Source organism: Centroberyx affinis, unplaced genomic scaffold, assembly GCF_046629955.1.
Source record: "Centroberyx affinis isolate AG114_WGS23_722 - 3 ecotype Tasmania unplaced genomic scaffold, CSIRO-AGI_Caff_v1 ptg001140l_1, whole genome shotgun sequence".
NCBI lineage: Eukaryota > Metazoa > Chordata > Actinopteri > Beryciformes > Berycidae > Centroberyx > Centroberyx affinis.
In genome coordinates, this window is record NW_027279676.1 from 584,249 (window position 1) to 601,968 (window position 17,720).

General features: G+C 40.6%; 3 protein-coding genes across 3 annotated transcripts in view; 1 reads left to right on the forward strand and 2 right to left on the reverse strand.

Annotated features, from left to right (window-relative positions):
- sgip1a (SH3GL interacting endocytic adaptor 1a) overlaps window positions 1–4,881 on the forward strand; it is a 73,794-nt gene extending 68,913 nt beyond the window's left edge. Inside the window, exons 24-25 of the mRNA XM_071524054.1 lie at window positions 609–773; window positions 1,401–4,881. Of these exons, the coding sequence (XP_071380155.1) occupies window positions 609–773; window positions 1,401–1,423 (188 nt within the window). The 3' untranslated portion in view covers window positions 1,424–4,881. The remainder of the gene's footprint in view (window positions 1–608; window positions 774–1,400) is intronic.
- Window positions 4,882–5,593: 712 nt separating this feature from the next.
- On the reverse strand, window positions 5,594–7,283 carry insl5a (insulin-like 5a). The gene is made up of 2 exons (XM_071524070.1): window positions 7,112–7,283; window positions 5,594–5,739 (listed from the first exon to the last, which is right to left on the reverse strand). Exons 1-2 carry the CDS (start codon window positions 7,281–7,283, stop codon window positions 5,594–5,596), a joined length of 318 nt encoding a protein of 105 aa, XP_071380171.1.
- Window positions 7,284–9,654: 2,371 nt separating this feature from the next.
- Window positions 9,655–17,560, reverse strand: dnai4 (dynein axonemal intermediate chain 4; the record flags this gene model as incomplete). The annotated part of the gene is made up of 12 exons (XM_071524052.1): window positions 9,655–9,705; window positions 10,201–10,354; window positions 10,469–10,695; window positions 11,455–11,553; window positions 11,919–12,043; window positions 12,525–12,682; window positions 14,634–14,788; window positions 15,779–15,865; window positions 16,443–16,597; window positions 16,706–16,888; window positions 17,085–17,249; window positions 17,421–17,560. Coding segments are annotated over 12 exons (1,699 nt in total), but the record flags the coding sequence as incomplete, so codon positions are not given.
- Window positions 17,561–17,720: the final 160 nt, after the last annotated feature.

The following is a 17,720-nucleotide window of genomic DNA, read 5'->3' on the forward strand; positions in this document are numbered from 1 at the left end:
ATCAGTTCACTCTCTTCCTGTCAAGACAGAACACTTAATCAGGCTCAAACTTTATCAGTTTAATCCTGCTTTTTTTGGACAGGGACAGCTGATGAATGTCATAGTCTATTGTGTTTCATCTTTTATCTTTTTAATGCACTGTGCTGCAACGCAGCCTCTCTGAGGCTGTGTAATTTGCTCCTACATAAAAAGGATGGTCACACTTAGAAAGGATGACAGGTGGCAAGTAAATCTTCCTTCATCCATGCCCAGCAGTCATTTTAACATTAACTAGATGTTGATACAACGGCCTGCACCAATGTTGAAGACCTGTGTTAATGTAGTGCCAAAATTAAAGTAGATATGGCTGTAGTCGTCCATAGCTGCTACCTGCATTGTTTTGGTGAAATGTGGACCTTGATATGTTTCTGATATCAGTTCAGAACAGTTTCCAAAGCTGTTTTAATATGAATTTTTACTTTGCCATAATATCATATTGTGAAAATGTTGTGCTTATTTGGATTGACATTGAACTTGGCCTCCTCCTGCATATCACTGTCTTAAAAATGTTTGCTGGGTGGTTAACAACAGTTGGCATTTAATAATTGGTGTCAACAATGATCCCCCAGGTGTGGGATCGTTGTTAGCGCGCTTCCAGCTAACAGAAGGTCCCAGCAAACCGTCTCCGCTGGCAGTGCAGTTCACCAGCGAGGGCAGCACCCTGTCAGGCTGCGACATTGAACTGGCTGGGCCAGGATACCGCTTCTCCCTCATCAAGAAGAGGTTTGCCGCAGGTCAGTTCACTGTTTGATACCAGTAACAACATATGAAGGGGTTTTCCCAACCCACAATGTTACATATCACTGCCATTGTGTGAAAACTTAATCCACTCCTACCTACTCCAATAATGTAGTTGACAGCTGTGTCAGTCTAACCAAAAACACACATTTGTTTCTGTCAGATTAATGATGTAAATTGGTCTGGTCCTGAATGAAGCAAAACTAATGAAAGATATCAATAAAAGAAAAATGATTATGATGATTATGATTCTCTGAGATGTTACTAATTTGTAGGAAAATCTGTTAAGATGGCGATTAACTTTATCATTATAACTTTATATTAGTAATAATTTTGTAAGAGTATGTATCTTTTATGTTTTCAAATTATGGTTTTCTCATTGGAACACACATAGAAGTTGCTTCTTGCTTTGCATTGGAAGAGAAGGGTCAGGTAGTAAAGTATGCTACTTAAAATGGTCTAGTGCCATAGTACTGGTTGGTTAATAATGTAAATTAGTAATACAAATCATTGAAAACAGTGATTGTGCTATGAATTGGTTTCATCATCATCATCATCATAGTAAAATTTACAATTGGCCCATAAAGGAGCCATAAATGACCCAAACATTTTCTGACTTTCAGGAAAATACTTGGCAGACAACTAACCCATGCTACTGAAAACAGCACTATTGAACAAAATAACACTGAAGACGATCTCAACGGACTGAGGTTGACACCAAGGACAGAGGACAGACCAACACCAGACAGACTCTCCACTAACCTTTTCTGAACCCACGGGACAGGTCGCGCAGCCTACCCAGCAGTATTGTATAACTTGCATATAGCGTCGTGGAACTGTTTTAGGTCATGTAATTATTGTATTTGTACAATGTATTCATTTCATAACATCTGTATTGCTGCAGTTAGACACCTGGGTTCTTCCCTCTCTAAAGTCTGTGCCTCTGTCTCCATCCCCTCCTCTGGTCAATGTGTGGTGTCGTTCTACAATTTCACTGCAGCTGCCTGACCAGAGCCATGGATATAAAGAGTTTGGCCAGATTGTAGTGTGGACATGTTGTTGCCCCCTGTCCAGAAAATTGCTGGTAGCAACAGCATCCCTAAATCACATCTCTGCGGTCAGATTGTAAAAATCAGCCGGCAGTTACAAGTTCCATGTACTTGGCAGTGACCATGGAGCAGGACTGTGGAGCAAACATGGCTGCCACTGAAAAATTACAATGACCAAACTGTCTATCAGTGGCTCTGTGCCTGACCACCCAGATACCAACACACACAACTCAACCTTAGGCACATCCAGAAGATAGAGTAGCAACTCAGAGGTGAAGCAAGGGCTGCTAGTAGACCCAGGACAAAACTTGATAAATTATAGGCCTTTCTTAGGACATAAAAAAAATCACCGCCCATAAATGATCCCTTTGTATGGGCTCCTCTGGGTCTCTCTGGGCTCCAGGCCCGGGACAGATGTCCTAGTTGTGTCCCCCTGACCGCGGCCCCGAGTGAAGGTTTTGCCAGCAAGTTAATGCTGTTAACTGATGCAGTTTGACACATGGTGTCACGAACGGTTATGGTGGACAGTAATTCTTGTTGGTGCAAGTCTGTGATTGGAGTGTGTAACACTCATAAGGATGAGCAAGTTGGCACTTCAATGAATTTAGATTAAACTGAAAATATTTTCATGCATCACCTACTGGTACTACAGGGTCAAATGACTTTGGATTACTTAGTGAAGATCACATCTATGTATTCCTTTTTTACTATGAATGCACTGATCAATCAAACTGTTTTATTTCTCCGGAACATAGTCAGTGAGAGGTTTTTAGCAGTTAGGCAGCTGCAATGATAAATCAGTTCCTGGTTGCAAAATAAGAAAATATGTTTTCCCTTAAGAAAAAAAGAACTGTACAAAGTGTCATTTTAAATCAGTAATATATATCTTAAAGGGCGTTTGGTGTTTTCCTTGTATTGTCAGATAGCCTTTCTGTTGTTCCCAGGACAACAGTGGTAGACTCCAGAGTACATGACAGCATTCTATTTTTATTTATTGATGACAATGATTTGTTGTATAAAGTATGTGATTCTGTATATGAATAGATTTGAATGGTATCACAATTCAGAACCCTTAAAGATATAAATATTTGAATTCTTTTTTTTTGTTATCTGTGTAGTTGGGTAACCTGTGTACAGTATAAGGTATAATTTTTGAATTTATTTCAGATATAATTTTTTAACTCAAGTGCAACAGAAGATTTGAGCTATATATGGGTGGGGGGAATTTAAAGAAAAAGATAAATATCTTCCTGGATGCTGTGTCATGCTTTGTGAAAGCAGTGTTATGTAGAGTTAGTTATACCATGGGGCAAGGTCTACACTTTAAATAAGGTTGAGACAATGAACATCAAACAATCAAGTTTCCATGACAGCAATGCAGACGTTTGGTAACCATGGTACCACCACTGGGACCAGGAGTCTTTTTCACTGGGACCAGTTAAACCGTTTTTATTCAAACCTCATAGCAGTAGAACAGACAGAAAACACACTTGTATTGACCTGGCATTCTCGGGTGCAGGTCCCACATCAGCCCATTGAGTTGTTTACTTCAGTAAAACTTGACTGCACCTTGTGTCCTCAACTTGTTTCGCCAGTTAGCTTCTTACCATTTTACGCCCCGTTTTCATTCACCTCAGTGCGTTGGTGGTACCTGAATCCCCCGAGTGCACATTATTTTGCATCAACGGCATGAGCACACCCCAGATCAACCGACCGGCGCTTGAATCCATGGCTTTATTTTGCATAATGGTAATGGTCTCTGTGAGATGACATGAGTGAGGTTCTGGAGGGAGGTTAAGATGACCAAAATGCTTTTTGTATTTTATGTGTGTACCCCGGACAGTCCTCTATAAAGGAGAATAAGCTGAATATTTTTAAAATGGACAAAAAAGAGAAAAAATCTTATGTTGTTTAATGTGAAAAACACTGTGCTGATGTTGAACTTCCTGAATGCTCTGATACTCGACATGAAGAACAAAAGTACATGTGAAGTCTAGCCTAAGGTCTCTGTACTGTATGTAGGCCTCATTGGTATATCAGCATTGTATTTGCTAAATGGAACCAATCATAATCCTCTCAGAGCCACAGAAGCATCTTAGCGTGGATTTACACAGGAACCAAATATCTTTTCAGTCACATGGCCATAATGAAATTCATTATGACTTCAGAAGGTAATTGGCCTCACATCAGTACTCCTATTCAAAGATACAGTACTTTTGATCATAGTTTTTAAAATCTGGGCCATGCAGTTAAAATTAGATCACTTCTTCTTGATCAAATTTACCTTTTTTCCTGTGCAGACCAAGTCTAAGAGAGCACTGTGGATGACATTTGAAAAGCTAATGTGAGGCACTGATGATTGGTGCCATTTAGCCCGCCATAACACATTAGTTTGGTAACACTTTCTTTCAGTCGTGTCAGTCCTTCATCTAGTTGACTGGATGAATCACCGGTTTTTGCTGTTGGTGAGATTACTGGCCATGCTTGAAGGGAAGGTGTTACCTCCTGGGTGAATTGTGGAGCCATCAGTGCAACAGTCACTACAGCATTGTCTGCAGTTATCCATCGTACACGTCCCCCATCATGCATCTGTTATGCAGTAGCACTGCAGTGGTCACTACAGGTTACTCTTTCAAATAACTTGATAGGCATATGGTAGTACAAAACTCGTCTCAATCAGTTGGTTGCCAGACGATTCTTTGCATCTTTTAATAGCTAAAAACAGAACAAAATTTGTATTTTCCAAACAGTTCCTCTCTGTGGTGGAGAATTTGTCCTGCAGTAATTCATTATTGCATGCAGAGCATGTAGTAAAGGTGGGACATCTATGATGATAGATAGTACTGAAATGACATGTTGTGCTGACAGTCTCAGTGACCTGTGTTAATGTTGAGAAGAGCAGGGAGTGTGTTTGTGTGTGCTATAAGCCAGAATGCTTTTGGTTCTGTACCGTTAACTCTCAAACACATGTGCAAGCTGTTTGTACAGTACATAACAATGCTAAGATGAACTGAGAAACTTAGTTTGCTTCTTTCCAAAACCAATAAAAGTTATAACTGGACATTTGTGTTTGGAGTTGTCTTCATATGAAGTAGTTCTGTATGATTAACACAGTCTTTCTCATGGATTCATGCATTTACACACAAATCAAATGGAGGCAAGATAAATTATAGGAACAAAGACAAGAAAAAAGAGGTATATAGGACATAGGTGCAGTCAGGTTTCACTTTTTATCTAAACATTGTCCAGTATGTGGACTGTGATTTTAAAAACATCTCACACCTCATACCAAGTTATATGCAAGAACATTTATTTGACAAAACTAGCAAAATGATATGATACACTTTTTTTATAAACAATAAAGCAGAAATGGTGATTTACTAGCCTGCAGCCCTGTGGTTACTGGCTGGGTGTTTGCACTAGTGCAAAATTGTCCTCATTGAACAGGATCTGAGCAGAGTGTGATGAAAAAGGAACAGAAGGAGCAAACTATTGAATTCCATCCCTGGGTTCAAAGTACCTCATGGCTACATTTATAACTGGACTGTTACAGATGGCGAGTTCAGAGGCATGTTCACAGGTGCTCAAGTAGTCCACATTCACATCCACAATCCTTACAATTTAAAGTAAAAACTCACAAAACTTTATTAAAAGCGATCTAAAAAAAAACAGCAGTTGTGGGTATGATCATTAAGTATGCTGATCATATTACTTGGTGTCATTATGGTCACTTAAGGAGAGAGAGAGAGAGAGAGAGAGAGGTTGTCTCAGCAGAGGAAGGTGAGGTCGCTCTTCCTGCAGCCCACCTGGCAGCACACGGTGGTCAGTATGTTGTTGATGTCCCGTCTGGTCAGCTCAGAGCCCAGGCTGCTGCTCAGGCTCTCCAAGCTGCCCTGCTCTGCTGTGGGCACACCTGGGATAACACAACACAACAAGCAGAAAACCTTTAAATGCAGTATAGATATGTTTCACTTTTGACATTGACAAGTTTTATTCATTAACCAGGTTCACACACATTCTCCTCAGCAAATGTCAACCTCTTACAGTTATTCATTTAGAATGATTGGCAATAAATGCGTTCTTGCATTTGGAGAAAGTGTATTTTAAAAACAGTAGCATAATATTGATAATTATAATATTATCTATATATAGATCTTCCCATTAGGGTAATGCATGAGTGACTGTTAAAGTATTTAATCTCTGTATCAATCATGTACAAGTGAGGTCCAAATAAGGAAACTCCAAATGACTGCACAGATTATTGTGGTGTTATTTGTCTTCTACAGTGTCACTTTACTGTTTCTAATCAGCATGGCTGATAGGCTAACTGGGTTTGTGTGTGTGTGTGTGTGTGTGTGTGTGTGTGTGTGTGTGTGTGAGTGTGCGTGTGTGAGCCTGAGGGAAAACAGACTGCTTTATCATGTAATCATGATATGTGGGTTCCTCTGGCCTTAATAAGCCAGATCAGGAGTGCGAGACTTTATGTCCCTGTACCGAGGCACCTGTCTGTCTGTACAGACACTGCAGTCATCGGCCTGACATCCATATCAAGGACAATCACAGCAGTTTTGTTGAGCGGCTCCTGTCCCTGAGCCCTGAGGTGGAACACTAACTATTGAGAACGTAGAGAGACAGCGCTGAAAAACTGCAGATCGCTGGCTAAACATATCAACCCTCTTCAAGTCTGCCCACTGTTTTTTGTGCCATTGTAAGTAATAGTAAGTAAAAAAGTTTGGAGTCTGTTTCAGAGAAAATAGAATAATGTGAAAACACATGAATGGTTTGAGAAATATTGAGAAAAAGAGAGATGGTTTGCACTTCAATGAGATATGATGAATTTGATTAAATCTTACATTTACAGAAATTTTAAGAGGCCCAGAAAATACATTGATGAAAGACAGATTTGAACAGTGGCAAATATTGTTCTGTCATGGGTGGATGCAAACTGCAGTGTTTTGTTAACTTTTAGCTTCCGTGCTAAAAGCAAATCAGGGTGGAAATCACACAACATAGTTATTCTCTGGTGTTTTCTCATTATAAATCAGTGTAGCAAATTTGGCAATAGTGGCAACATTTAGCTTATTTAGTACAATAAATCTTGTGTACAATGCAACCACCCTAAGAGGGGTTAGTAACAATATTCAGTTACAGTAAAGGCTAAAAGGAACAGATCATTTAATTTTTTTACCCATTCTATGTGATTCCTAGAAGAGAAAGATCCTAGGAGGAGAAAAAAAATCCTTTTGTTCTTGTCTAAAAAGCCCCCCAAAAAAGAGTTGACTCACCATCTGTCTCTGGCTCAGTGAGGAACCTCCTCCAGCGGGAGCCTCCACAGGTGTAGACCACGGCCCTCAGGAACTCTCGCCCACACAGCTTCACCGCCTTCACCTCCGCTCTCACCTGGCTCACACCCATCACCGCACACAGCAGCAGCGGCAGAACCACCAGCGCACGCATGCTGGATACTCTCTGGCGCAAGTAAAACTATGGGAGGGATAATTCTTCTTCGTTGGTCTGGTGCGCTCACTGGCCAAGACCACCGCAAGCTCTTCTACCTTCTAATGTTTTTCTCTATTTTCTGTCTCGCCTGCTGCGTGTCTTCTCCCTTTAAATTCTGTGGAGGCTCCAGCACAGTGGATTGGTCTTTGATCCACTGCTTGCATCTTCCCGCAATATATACCATCCACCTTTCAGTTCATCAGTGTCTCTGCCTCCTCCTCACTAGCTCTTGGCCCATCCCCATTACGCACGCACACACACACTCCTCACCCTCTCATCCCAGTGCTGCTTGACAAGTCAAATCATTTTATGTTTCCGGTCATCTCCACCGTCACCATTTTTTGTCTTCTAAGTGAGAGTGACTCCCATCAGGCTTTTTACAGCCCTCAACTGACAATCACATTATGTGTCAGGAGAGGAAGGGGGCGGCCTTCTCAGCCTTGCCGTGATTACATGATTTAACAGTGTGATTGCACTGACCTTCACCGTAATGCATGGCTAATTAAGTCATGCATGGTGATTCCCCCCTCAGCCAAACAGATGTTTCATCTGTTTACAATAGCTTGACAGCCTGGTCATCTTTCACTTTACAGCAGTTTGGGCCATATTGGAAGGAAAAAGTCAATGTTGACCGTCCATCATCCAGGTCATTATGGTGTTATTGACGGTGCGATGTGATATTCAGCATGACATTTCAGTTCCATCATTATCGTTGGAGGTCCCACTTAGGCTGTCTATGAAATTATATTATGTTTATTAAGACATGCTATATGGTTCTCTCTATTGTAGCAGAAAACAGTAACTAAATTGTTTTGATTGATGAAAAATAAGACGAAATTAGAATAGACTCTCTGAGATTCTGTTGACTTATAACAAGAAAGATTTTTCTGTTTCTTTTAAATAAATACTAATAAACTTGAATACATGCAAAATAAATCTCAGCAATCATCTGACCTCTATCTAAATACTGCTACTGGTTCATTCTGATCAACAAGTTAGTCAGACTAGGGGTCTGAGGGACCATGACAACTTCATCCTCAACCTCAGACTGCTCAGTGACTAATCAGCCTTCGGTCCATTCAACAGACACTTAAGGCCAGACACTGAGGGGCTCTTTTGATTGTGTAAACACATATGAGAGTGGACCATTTAAACGTCCGCGGCAGGAGTTCCCAAGTACATTTTCTGATGCACGGGAGTCGGTGTATTTCACAGCCTTGTGGCTAAGTTGAAGCTCTGGAATTTTTTTACACCTCCAGTCAAACAGTTTTAACTTCCTGAAACAAAATGTGTCACTGAGCAATATTTGTCAGCACTCTGCTGGATTTATGAGAACTACTAAGCTACGGGTCAGGGTGAAAAAAGACAAATAAGACATTCATGATTAACAAGTCTCTAATCAACCATTTGTCATATTACCCAGTGCAATGTATTAATTGCCTAAATTAAATGAACTAGTCCATACCCGGGGATGCGCGTGCCACAACTACGTCCAGACTTGCCAAAAATGCGCATAAACAGCGTAAATTTGGGAAAATGGAAAAATCAGCTTTGTCAGCCCCTGCCTATGCCAATGCTCAATGCCCATGTGCAGTTTCAGATTGATTGGCCAACCCATTGAGGAGCAAAATGGATGCAGACAGACAGACAGAAGGACAGAGTTTTCCTCATTTTATAGTAGGATTGCCTCAACACATCATAGAGCTGGGGTTACAATTGCATTTTGCTGTTGTGTCAGTTTGTGAATTGAGGAAGCACAGCTCAAAGCTAAAAATAATTTACTTAAAATATAAATATCAAAAAATGTATTCAATACTTTTCCAACTTATCCACTGAAACTTTTCAAGACCAAGCAATAATTAATACATTTGTTTTTCAGACTTTCAAAATCTGCGTGGGTAGCTTCATATACTCTTTCCCTTGAAATCGTCCAGTTAGGATCAGGGTAACAAAAACCTACAGTGGCCCTCAATGTTATGATATATTAAAGGTGCCAAAGAAATTTTAGCTTTTACATTGTAGTTTTTAGACTCCAGAAACCTTTAAGTACCTCTTCCTAACAGTAAAAATTATGCATTTGTATTCAGTCTAACACAAAACAGGTAAACATGACGTTGGCAGATAAAATCTTCTGTAATGGGTCTTATATGGAGACATTCAGTCGCCCATTTCTCTGGGGGCTAAATATTACAGCAGTAGCCACTGGATAAATGGATGAAACAAGCACAAACTGAAATGGCTTGGGTATACATGTGTGTGTGTGTGTGTGTGTGTGTGTGCGTGCGTGTGTGCGTGCGTGTGTGTGTGCATGTGTGTGCGTGTGCGTGCCTTAAAGCTGTCTGTCAACCGCAGAGGTAATGATGTCTTCCAAAGTATCCGCCTGAAAGAAAATGTTTGCCATATGAGCCAACCATCACGTGACTGAGTGATTGACTGACTAAGGAAATAGTGCTTTAAATTGCTGGCATAAAATGCTATAAAGCTGGCAAAAGTGCATTAGCACAGAAGAGTATAGTATGATGTCAATAAAGGGCGAAGATTGCATGTGCTGACAGTATGCTACATTCAATAAAAAGTTCATCAGTTGCACCAAAACAGTGGATGAAATCGTTTCTGTGCCTCCCTGTGTTTGATATCCTAGACTGATTATTGACTATTGTGTTCTTGTTTTGTTTTTTTGTTGTATTCCCCACTTCCCTCCTAATATTTGTCCCTCTGTGCTGCCCGATTTGAGTGTCTTGCACTAGGCTACATTTAAAATGACCAGAAATAAAGGTAATTTAAATAAGCAAAAAATCAGCAAGGTGATGGACTGAATCCCTGTTGTATTTGTCCAATTGCCCAACACTACAGGCCACTTCTGCCTCAGTTTTACCTGGTTGCCCTCTCCCACAGTGAGGTTGTTGAGCTGGTAGACGCTAACTTGTCCATCACTGTCCCCTACCAAGACACAGTCTGTCTGCGTGGCAAACAGCAGGGAGGTCATCTTCACCCCAGGAGCAGCCGGGTGCACAATGATTGGGTCCAGGCTAAAGGAGACAAGTGTACACACTGGGTCACGTTTCAAATCAGAGAGAATAATAAAACAGAGTGAAACTGAGCGACACAGAGCACAAACAGTTTATCGCCTCAGTCAGACTCACATGCTGGAATTCAGGTCCCAGATCTCCATCTGACCCTCATTGATGGCTCCAAACACTGTGGCCCATTTTGGGGACCACATGATGTCGTACACGGCCCGCTGGGTGGAGGTGAAGCCTAACACGGGGGTGAACCGGTCCTGCTTCCACAGCTGGATGGTCCAATCAGAAGAGCAGCTCAGGAACACATCAGGGCTGAGCGGACACCATTTGATCCGGTTCACAGGGTGCTGAGAAAGAGCAAGACATGAAGGTCAGCCCAAAGATCCACTGCAATGACAATATTAGCAATAGGTGTCTACAGAAGGACTGCAGAACTGGGACTTTCCCACAAAGATACTCCACTTTTTACATTTGACATTTTAGAGTTGAAGCATTTATCTGACAGCTCTTACCTAGAGGAACTTGAGTGCAACAGTAGAATAAGTTTCAATTCCTAGATTACCAACCATGACAATAAATGCAAGAAAATATTCCTGGGACCCAAGAAACATCAATAAAGATTGAAGAGGTGTTAAGAGATAGAAATAAGAGCTTTACTTCAAAATAAGGGCATATTAGAGTGACGGAAAGGAGATATGGGGGGACTAAGTATTTCTTGAAGAGATTTCAGCTTTAACTGTCCAACTTAACAAAAGGGTAACAGCATCATTGATTCACATTTTCTTTTGCAAATGTGAAAGGGCCAAGGGGTCAGTAAGCATTAGGTCATGGGACAGAGCTTTAGTGACCTTGTAAAAAAGTATGTGGATCTCGGAAGCTCACACTTGTTGAGACAAATTATATGAGCATCAGTATGGTATCACAAGAAAACCTGTGGTATTTTGTTTTTTACACATTATGCTTAAAACGTACCTAAGTGTGTGCGCCCTTCCATCAAGAATCTAGCAAAGCAAAGGACAGTGATGGATTGTATTGTAATTTACTTTGTATGTATTTTACAGTGCATTTTAGGCATTTAGCTGATGCTCTTATCCAGAAGGACTTACCATGTGTTGTGTGTAAGTCTTTAGAAACTGCTGACTGTTGGAGCTGGAGCACTTGTGGATGTAGCCCTCCCATGTGCCAGCCAAGTAGATGCTGGAATCCTGGAGGAACAGTGCAATGCAGTAGCGTGATGCATGATGATGATGATGACAATGATTTATGGAAACATGGTCAGGGAATTACACACATCCTGTAAATAGTTAACCTCACAAAACAAAATTGTCCATGTTAATAGTCTAATAGTAATTTAATGTAAGGCTGCATTTGAGGGGAGAGAAGGGAAGAGGTGAGGGGTTACATGAGTGTACTGATTTGATATAGGGACAGTTCCACAGCCATGGCCTTGTCCTAGCCCAAGAAATTTCTCTCAATGTATAAGGGCTACACTCAAATGAAAGGACTACGCTCAAATGAAACCGGCCTATAAGCTATGGAATCGGGCTAAGTATTTCTGTGGCCAATTTACCTTTGGATTGAAGTCAAAACAGAGACCACAAGTCAGTCTTGATAGAACCTTCTCTGTCATCTTCTCCTCCCCGTCAGCCTGCTTCTTAGGCTTCTCAGTTTGCGTCCTGCTTAGCTTCATCAGGTCTATGGCAGAGGAATGCACAAGTGTTTTGAAAAGTGCTTCACAAAATAGATAAACAAAAAAAAAAAAAATAGCTGTCAGTATTACAGGGTATACATGCTCTAGCAGTGCTATACGGGGCTGTCATTTAATGACTTTCAATTCAATTAATTCAAAATCGTAATTCTTCAAACAGAAAGGATAGTTTTAAATTGTTTTGTTATAGACTGGATGTTACAGCATTCTCATAGCAAAAGGTATTCTACACTGAATGTAAGCCCCCTTTGAGGTTCCAAAGTGTCCTAAATGGTTAGTCAATGTTCATTTTAAAATGCATTGGACAGGTTAAAATATCAAGTTATTAAATTAAATTAATTTGAGCTATTTTTCCTTGAATAGGGTTAATGAATGGGTTGCAATAGTGTTATCTTTACTACTAAAACTATATATGATCTTAGAGATATTTCAACAACCTAAACCATAGCCTAGTGCTGAGTACAGTACTTAAGCAATCGAGGCCGTTGCGCAGGAACCACTTGCTGATCCTGCCATCTGCAGATACAGAGATGAGAGCTTCTCCCTTGTCCTCCCCTGATAAGCCCATCTCTTGTTCAGTCCACATGACCTGCCATACTGGACTCAAGTGCTTATTGGGACACGCACTGCACAGAGATAGACAAAAAGAAAGAAAGAAAGAAAGAAAGAAAGAAAGAAAGAAAGAAAGAGGAGATTAGACACACTCACAGTAAAATATCCATAGCATACATTATTTATACTATGGAGAAAGGTGGCAGAAAAATAGATAAGAGAAAGATGCAAGATGTGCCATGTGTCTTTTTGTTGTGCTTTAAGAGACGGTGGTCATCTACTATCGTTTTGCAAGACCTGTGTGATTGTCACTGGGTATTTCAGTATGTCCTAGGAAAAAGGAATCAACAATAGCAGACAGACAGTGGCCAGTTAATTTCTCTTTCATCACAGGCAGGATAGTCAGTCATAACAACAACAGGTGGAAAAATGGACAAACAGGTGCACTGGGGACACAGTGTAAACATGGTTATGTAAACAAAGGTATTTTGAAGGAAATGTGTTGTTGCTTTTTGATTGCACATAACTAACCAGCTACTATAAATTCACAGGATGACTGTGAGAAAGTGAAGTGATGCCAGTGCCAAATGGATCATTAAATGGGTTTCCTGGCCAGTGAACCTGCACTTGTTTCCCCTCCTTTATGTTTGCCTTTTCCCTTTCACAGTAAGCATATCCTGTTTTCAGTTCAGCATAGTTCCAATCCAGACGTTATTTGGCCATATACAATTGAGTAATATTTTTTAAGAGTTTGACTTTCAAAGGGAAAATATGGAATACATGGTTTTCATAACTTTCACCACCCATTGTAACTCAAAATCCAGGTCTGTTTTAACTCGGTGTTTACAAGCCTCATCAATCTTGTGGCATCCAAGGAGACGACAGACAAGTAACGCCCCACCAGTGCCAAGGAGAGCGCTACAAGGTGAGAGAGAGTTCAGCACCAGGACCAGCGCTACAGCCCACTGAGACTTGGACTTGGAATTAACAATCAGCACTAGATCCTATTTAACCTATTACTCTCCCTGAGACACGGGCAGCTCTGTGGAGTGATATTGAGTACTAAAGCCTGAGCCTCAGCATAATATCTCGACTCCAGTGAATGTGAAAGAATGACAGAATTAATGCTCACTACCTCTTTCACCCTCTCTTCCTTTCTTGCCACCAGGACTCAACCCACAGCGACACTGTAGCAGCACATCTATCCCCGGGAACCTGATTTGACTTGGGCTAACTGCTGTCTTTGCTTTGTCTGTTTTTCTACAGACAGGAATTAAACACATTTTTGTTCAAGCGTCAAACCACTTGTTCTTTCTTATTTCACAGTGAAACCAACCTCTCTCGCCATGTAAAATTCATGCTTAATTGTCATACTTCAAGGGGTTGTATCAAAAAAAGTCAATTTGAGAGTAAAAAATGTCTCTATCCCAATGAATTAAAACATAAACAAAGCCAGAAGGTGGGAGACCATTTTTCAACAGCCTGTGCCAAACTGAAATTATGGACCGGGGCTTTAAAATGCATCACTCCCCCACTTAATAAAGTGGAAAAAGACACTTTTGCCGCTCTGAATATGCTCAAATATGAATTATATTCATATTTAGGGACATGTTTTAGATTTCATCAGCAACACAGAACATTTAATTTAAAAAATAGCAAAATCGGTTGATTTGTAGTTGGTATATTCTTGCAAGCTCAGTCTTAGGGTTAGGATTAGGTTTAGGCCAAAGGGAGAGGTTACATGTTGTACAAAGAAAAACACTGCCTGTCAGTGCAGCCATAGCTCCATCTGCTGAAAATAAGAAGTAATTTAATGCATGCTGAAAATATATTCTGTGTGACTGAGAAGTATGATTTGAAATTCTGATTATGAAAAATTATGGAAAAGGGTTTGTGGTCCATTCGTAACTGCTTCATTCAACTGCTTCAATGTGTGATGTAAGAGCAGAGTTCATTTCAATGCTCCATTCTCCAACCCTTCTACACACACATACACACACACACACACACACACACAATCCTCACCTACTGTTGACAGCATGTGTGTTCTTGTCTTGACTATGGACGTTGTAGATAGCTACGGTGCCATCATACATCCCCACGGCCAGCTGGTTGGGGTTCTTGTCTGAGAAGTCCACAGAAGTCACACCACTTTCACAGTAGAAGACACGCTCAGGCCACTGCAGAGGAGGCAAAATATAAATACAACTTTTCAATGGGTAGCTATCACTCCCAGATGAATTAAATTAAAAGTCTACTCATGGGGGATAAAAAATTGCCTCAGATGGGAACTGTGACAGAGGGCTCCTATTACAGCTCAATAAAATGTATTCTAAAGACTTAGCATGGAGCACTGAAGTGAATGATCTACTGAGGACACCACAGATGATTTTGGTGAAAATGACTGAACTGGAAAGTTGACCAACGGGCAAATCTCCCACAAACTTGGTGTATTCCTTTAATTGCGATATTCCTACATATATCAATACAGAAACTTTTCAACTCAGTTATTCTCCAGATGACTTACAGCCACTCAATGCCTGCCCATTTTCTTCTTTAATTCATTAGTTATTATTCCACTTTGTTTCTTTATTTCATATATTCTTTATATCTCTTAATTGGCCTAAGTGTGTTCTGTTTATGTATTGACTTAGATTAGTCAATAAATTACAAATTTATAAAGACCTGTTTCTGTGTAATATGTGTGCAAAATTGCAACCCTGCAAGGTCAAGAACTGACTAAACGTTTAGAAATGACTGATTCTGGTTTTATAGTCTACTATGCATAGTGGCTGGTGCCCTAGGATAGCATTGCTAGATCCTTTCTGGGTGTCCATATTGTGATAGCCAATAAGGTCATTTTATTTCCCTAAGAATTCCTTATTCCTTGTGCTTAATTAAGATGTATTAATCAATAGAAGTGTTCGGTCCCCTTTAATCAGCATCAATATGTGCTCAAATAGTTGGCTTTGTGTAAGTGTGTTTTGTTCGTGTTTTAATGTATTGCCTCTGTGTGTGAATTGCCTCTGTATTTATTTTTTTCCTGGGCATCAATGCAGTATGGATGTCATGTCATCTCGTCAACTGTCATTTTTTATTTGAATTAGCTGACTTAGAAGATGAGTCAGAAAGTTAGGGAAAGTAAAAAAAAAAAAAAAAGGGGTATATACCGTGGTGTTTTTGAGGGACCAGCAGCAGACCAGGCCTGGTTTCTGGTTTCTGAAGTCAAACCCACCATAGCCCACTGCCAGGAGGTCCTTGGAGAGGAAGCAGAAACACAAGCAAAAAAGATTCCGAAATGTGTCAGACGTGATTTAACAGGTAGTATAATTTACCACTTTCCAAATAAAGAAGACTAATATTAGCAGAGCCATAAAAACAGTAAATGTTTGACCACTGTAATTTACGGTGGCAGTAAGAGCAACTCCACAATCCTGCTACATGGCATTGCTAAGAATTAATTTGCTGTTGTATATCACACAATTTGATTTGTATAAGGTCAGTGTCTCACAATGTTACACAAAGTATAGGCACATACTGTATACACATATTAAAGTATAATTTAGACTAAAAAAAGAGGCATCAACATAGTGCAGACATTTCAACATGGCCGAACTGTCTATTAATGGCTCAACATCACTGATGAACAATGAAGGTAGTTAAATGCACATCCTGTTTCAGTTGCTAGACTGAGTGAAATCCCATGTGATAGCAAAACTCCAAAACACCCTCTAAGGAGAACAAAATGACAACAGTGTGTGCAGGTGCACCTCCTGCACTCCCAGTATCTACACTTGGGTGTCTGGACAGCAGTAGCAGGTCTGGCTGTGTTACCGGGTTCTTCTTGTTCCAGGCCATGCTGCTGATGTTGTGTCCTCTGGTGAGCTCACAGCTGAAGACCCAGAGACACTGCAGGGTTGGAGTCAGAGAGCTCTCCACATCCTCCGCCCTCTGCTCCTTTGCCTTGGGCTTCGCCACACTGTCAGGGTCTTATACATTCAATACATAAATACATATTTCATTAAATGGTTACATTTTATGAGTATTCATTAATATTTTGAAAAAATGCACTCTGTGTGGTGATAACCTCAGTTTACATTCTAGTGTGGGCAGTTGTCTGTAAGCAGCCAGCTTGGGTTGGAAGATGTTTTCCAGGATGCTCCTCTCCATTACTAATAAGCTCTGTTGGAACTTCTCTGACAGCAGGATCAGCTGTGGATCTGGCTCATCTAAGCAGATCAAGTCCGTCTCTATTTCTCTCTGTGAGCTAGATGCACTGGCTGGAGAGAGATGCATGCCTGTCATTGCAACACTATCCAGAGCACACAGTAAAAAATATTTAAAACTGTAAGAATTCATATTTTTACCGAACTAAAACATCCTCTCCAGTGTCCTTCATATCTCTAGAGACTGACAGCATTACATAAGTAATAATGCGATAACATTAATAAAGTAAGTATTCTCCCAGGTAGTTACCCATACTGGCGGTGCTGCCCACTGACATGGTCTTCTCTGGGCCTCTGCTGGTGTCAGTGAAGGCCTCTGGATAGCCAGCCTCCTCTGGGTCAGAGGTAAGCACCACTTCACCCTGCTCAGGGCCGTAGAAGGAGTCATAAATGTCCCAGGTAGTAGCATTGGTGGCTGTGGACATGGAGGGAATTCAACACATTGCCCATTTTGAAAGGCAATTAACCATACACCAAGTCACAATCCCTCAGCCACCATCCCCTTTGATGAATTTGAACAAATCACGCACTTAAGACATCAACATTAGACAAAAGTAAGCGCACAAAGAGGACAATAAAGCCTAACCTGCATCCACCATGACAATGCGGTCACTCTGGACATGTTTGTTTTTAGGTGCTTCATTGAATGTCTGCATTGATCGCTCCATGTACTTATCATTGCCCACTCTGTTCTTGCAAAGCTCAGCATAGCGATTGTTTCTCTCTCTACACACAGAGGGTCAAGATGACAACAGTTTGTTACAACAAAGAAGAATATACATTTTCAAGTATTGATAAACAGATACATTTATTTTTTAGTCAACAGTTATGGTCGAACTGAAGAAATGTGGGCATTACATTGGCAGGGAAATTTGACTGCCATTTC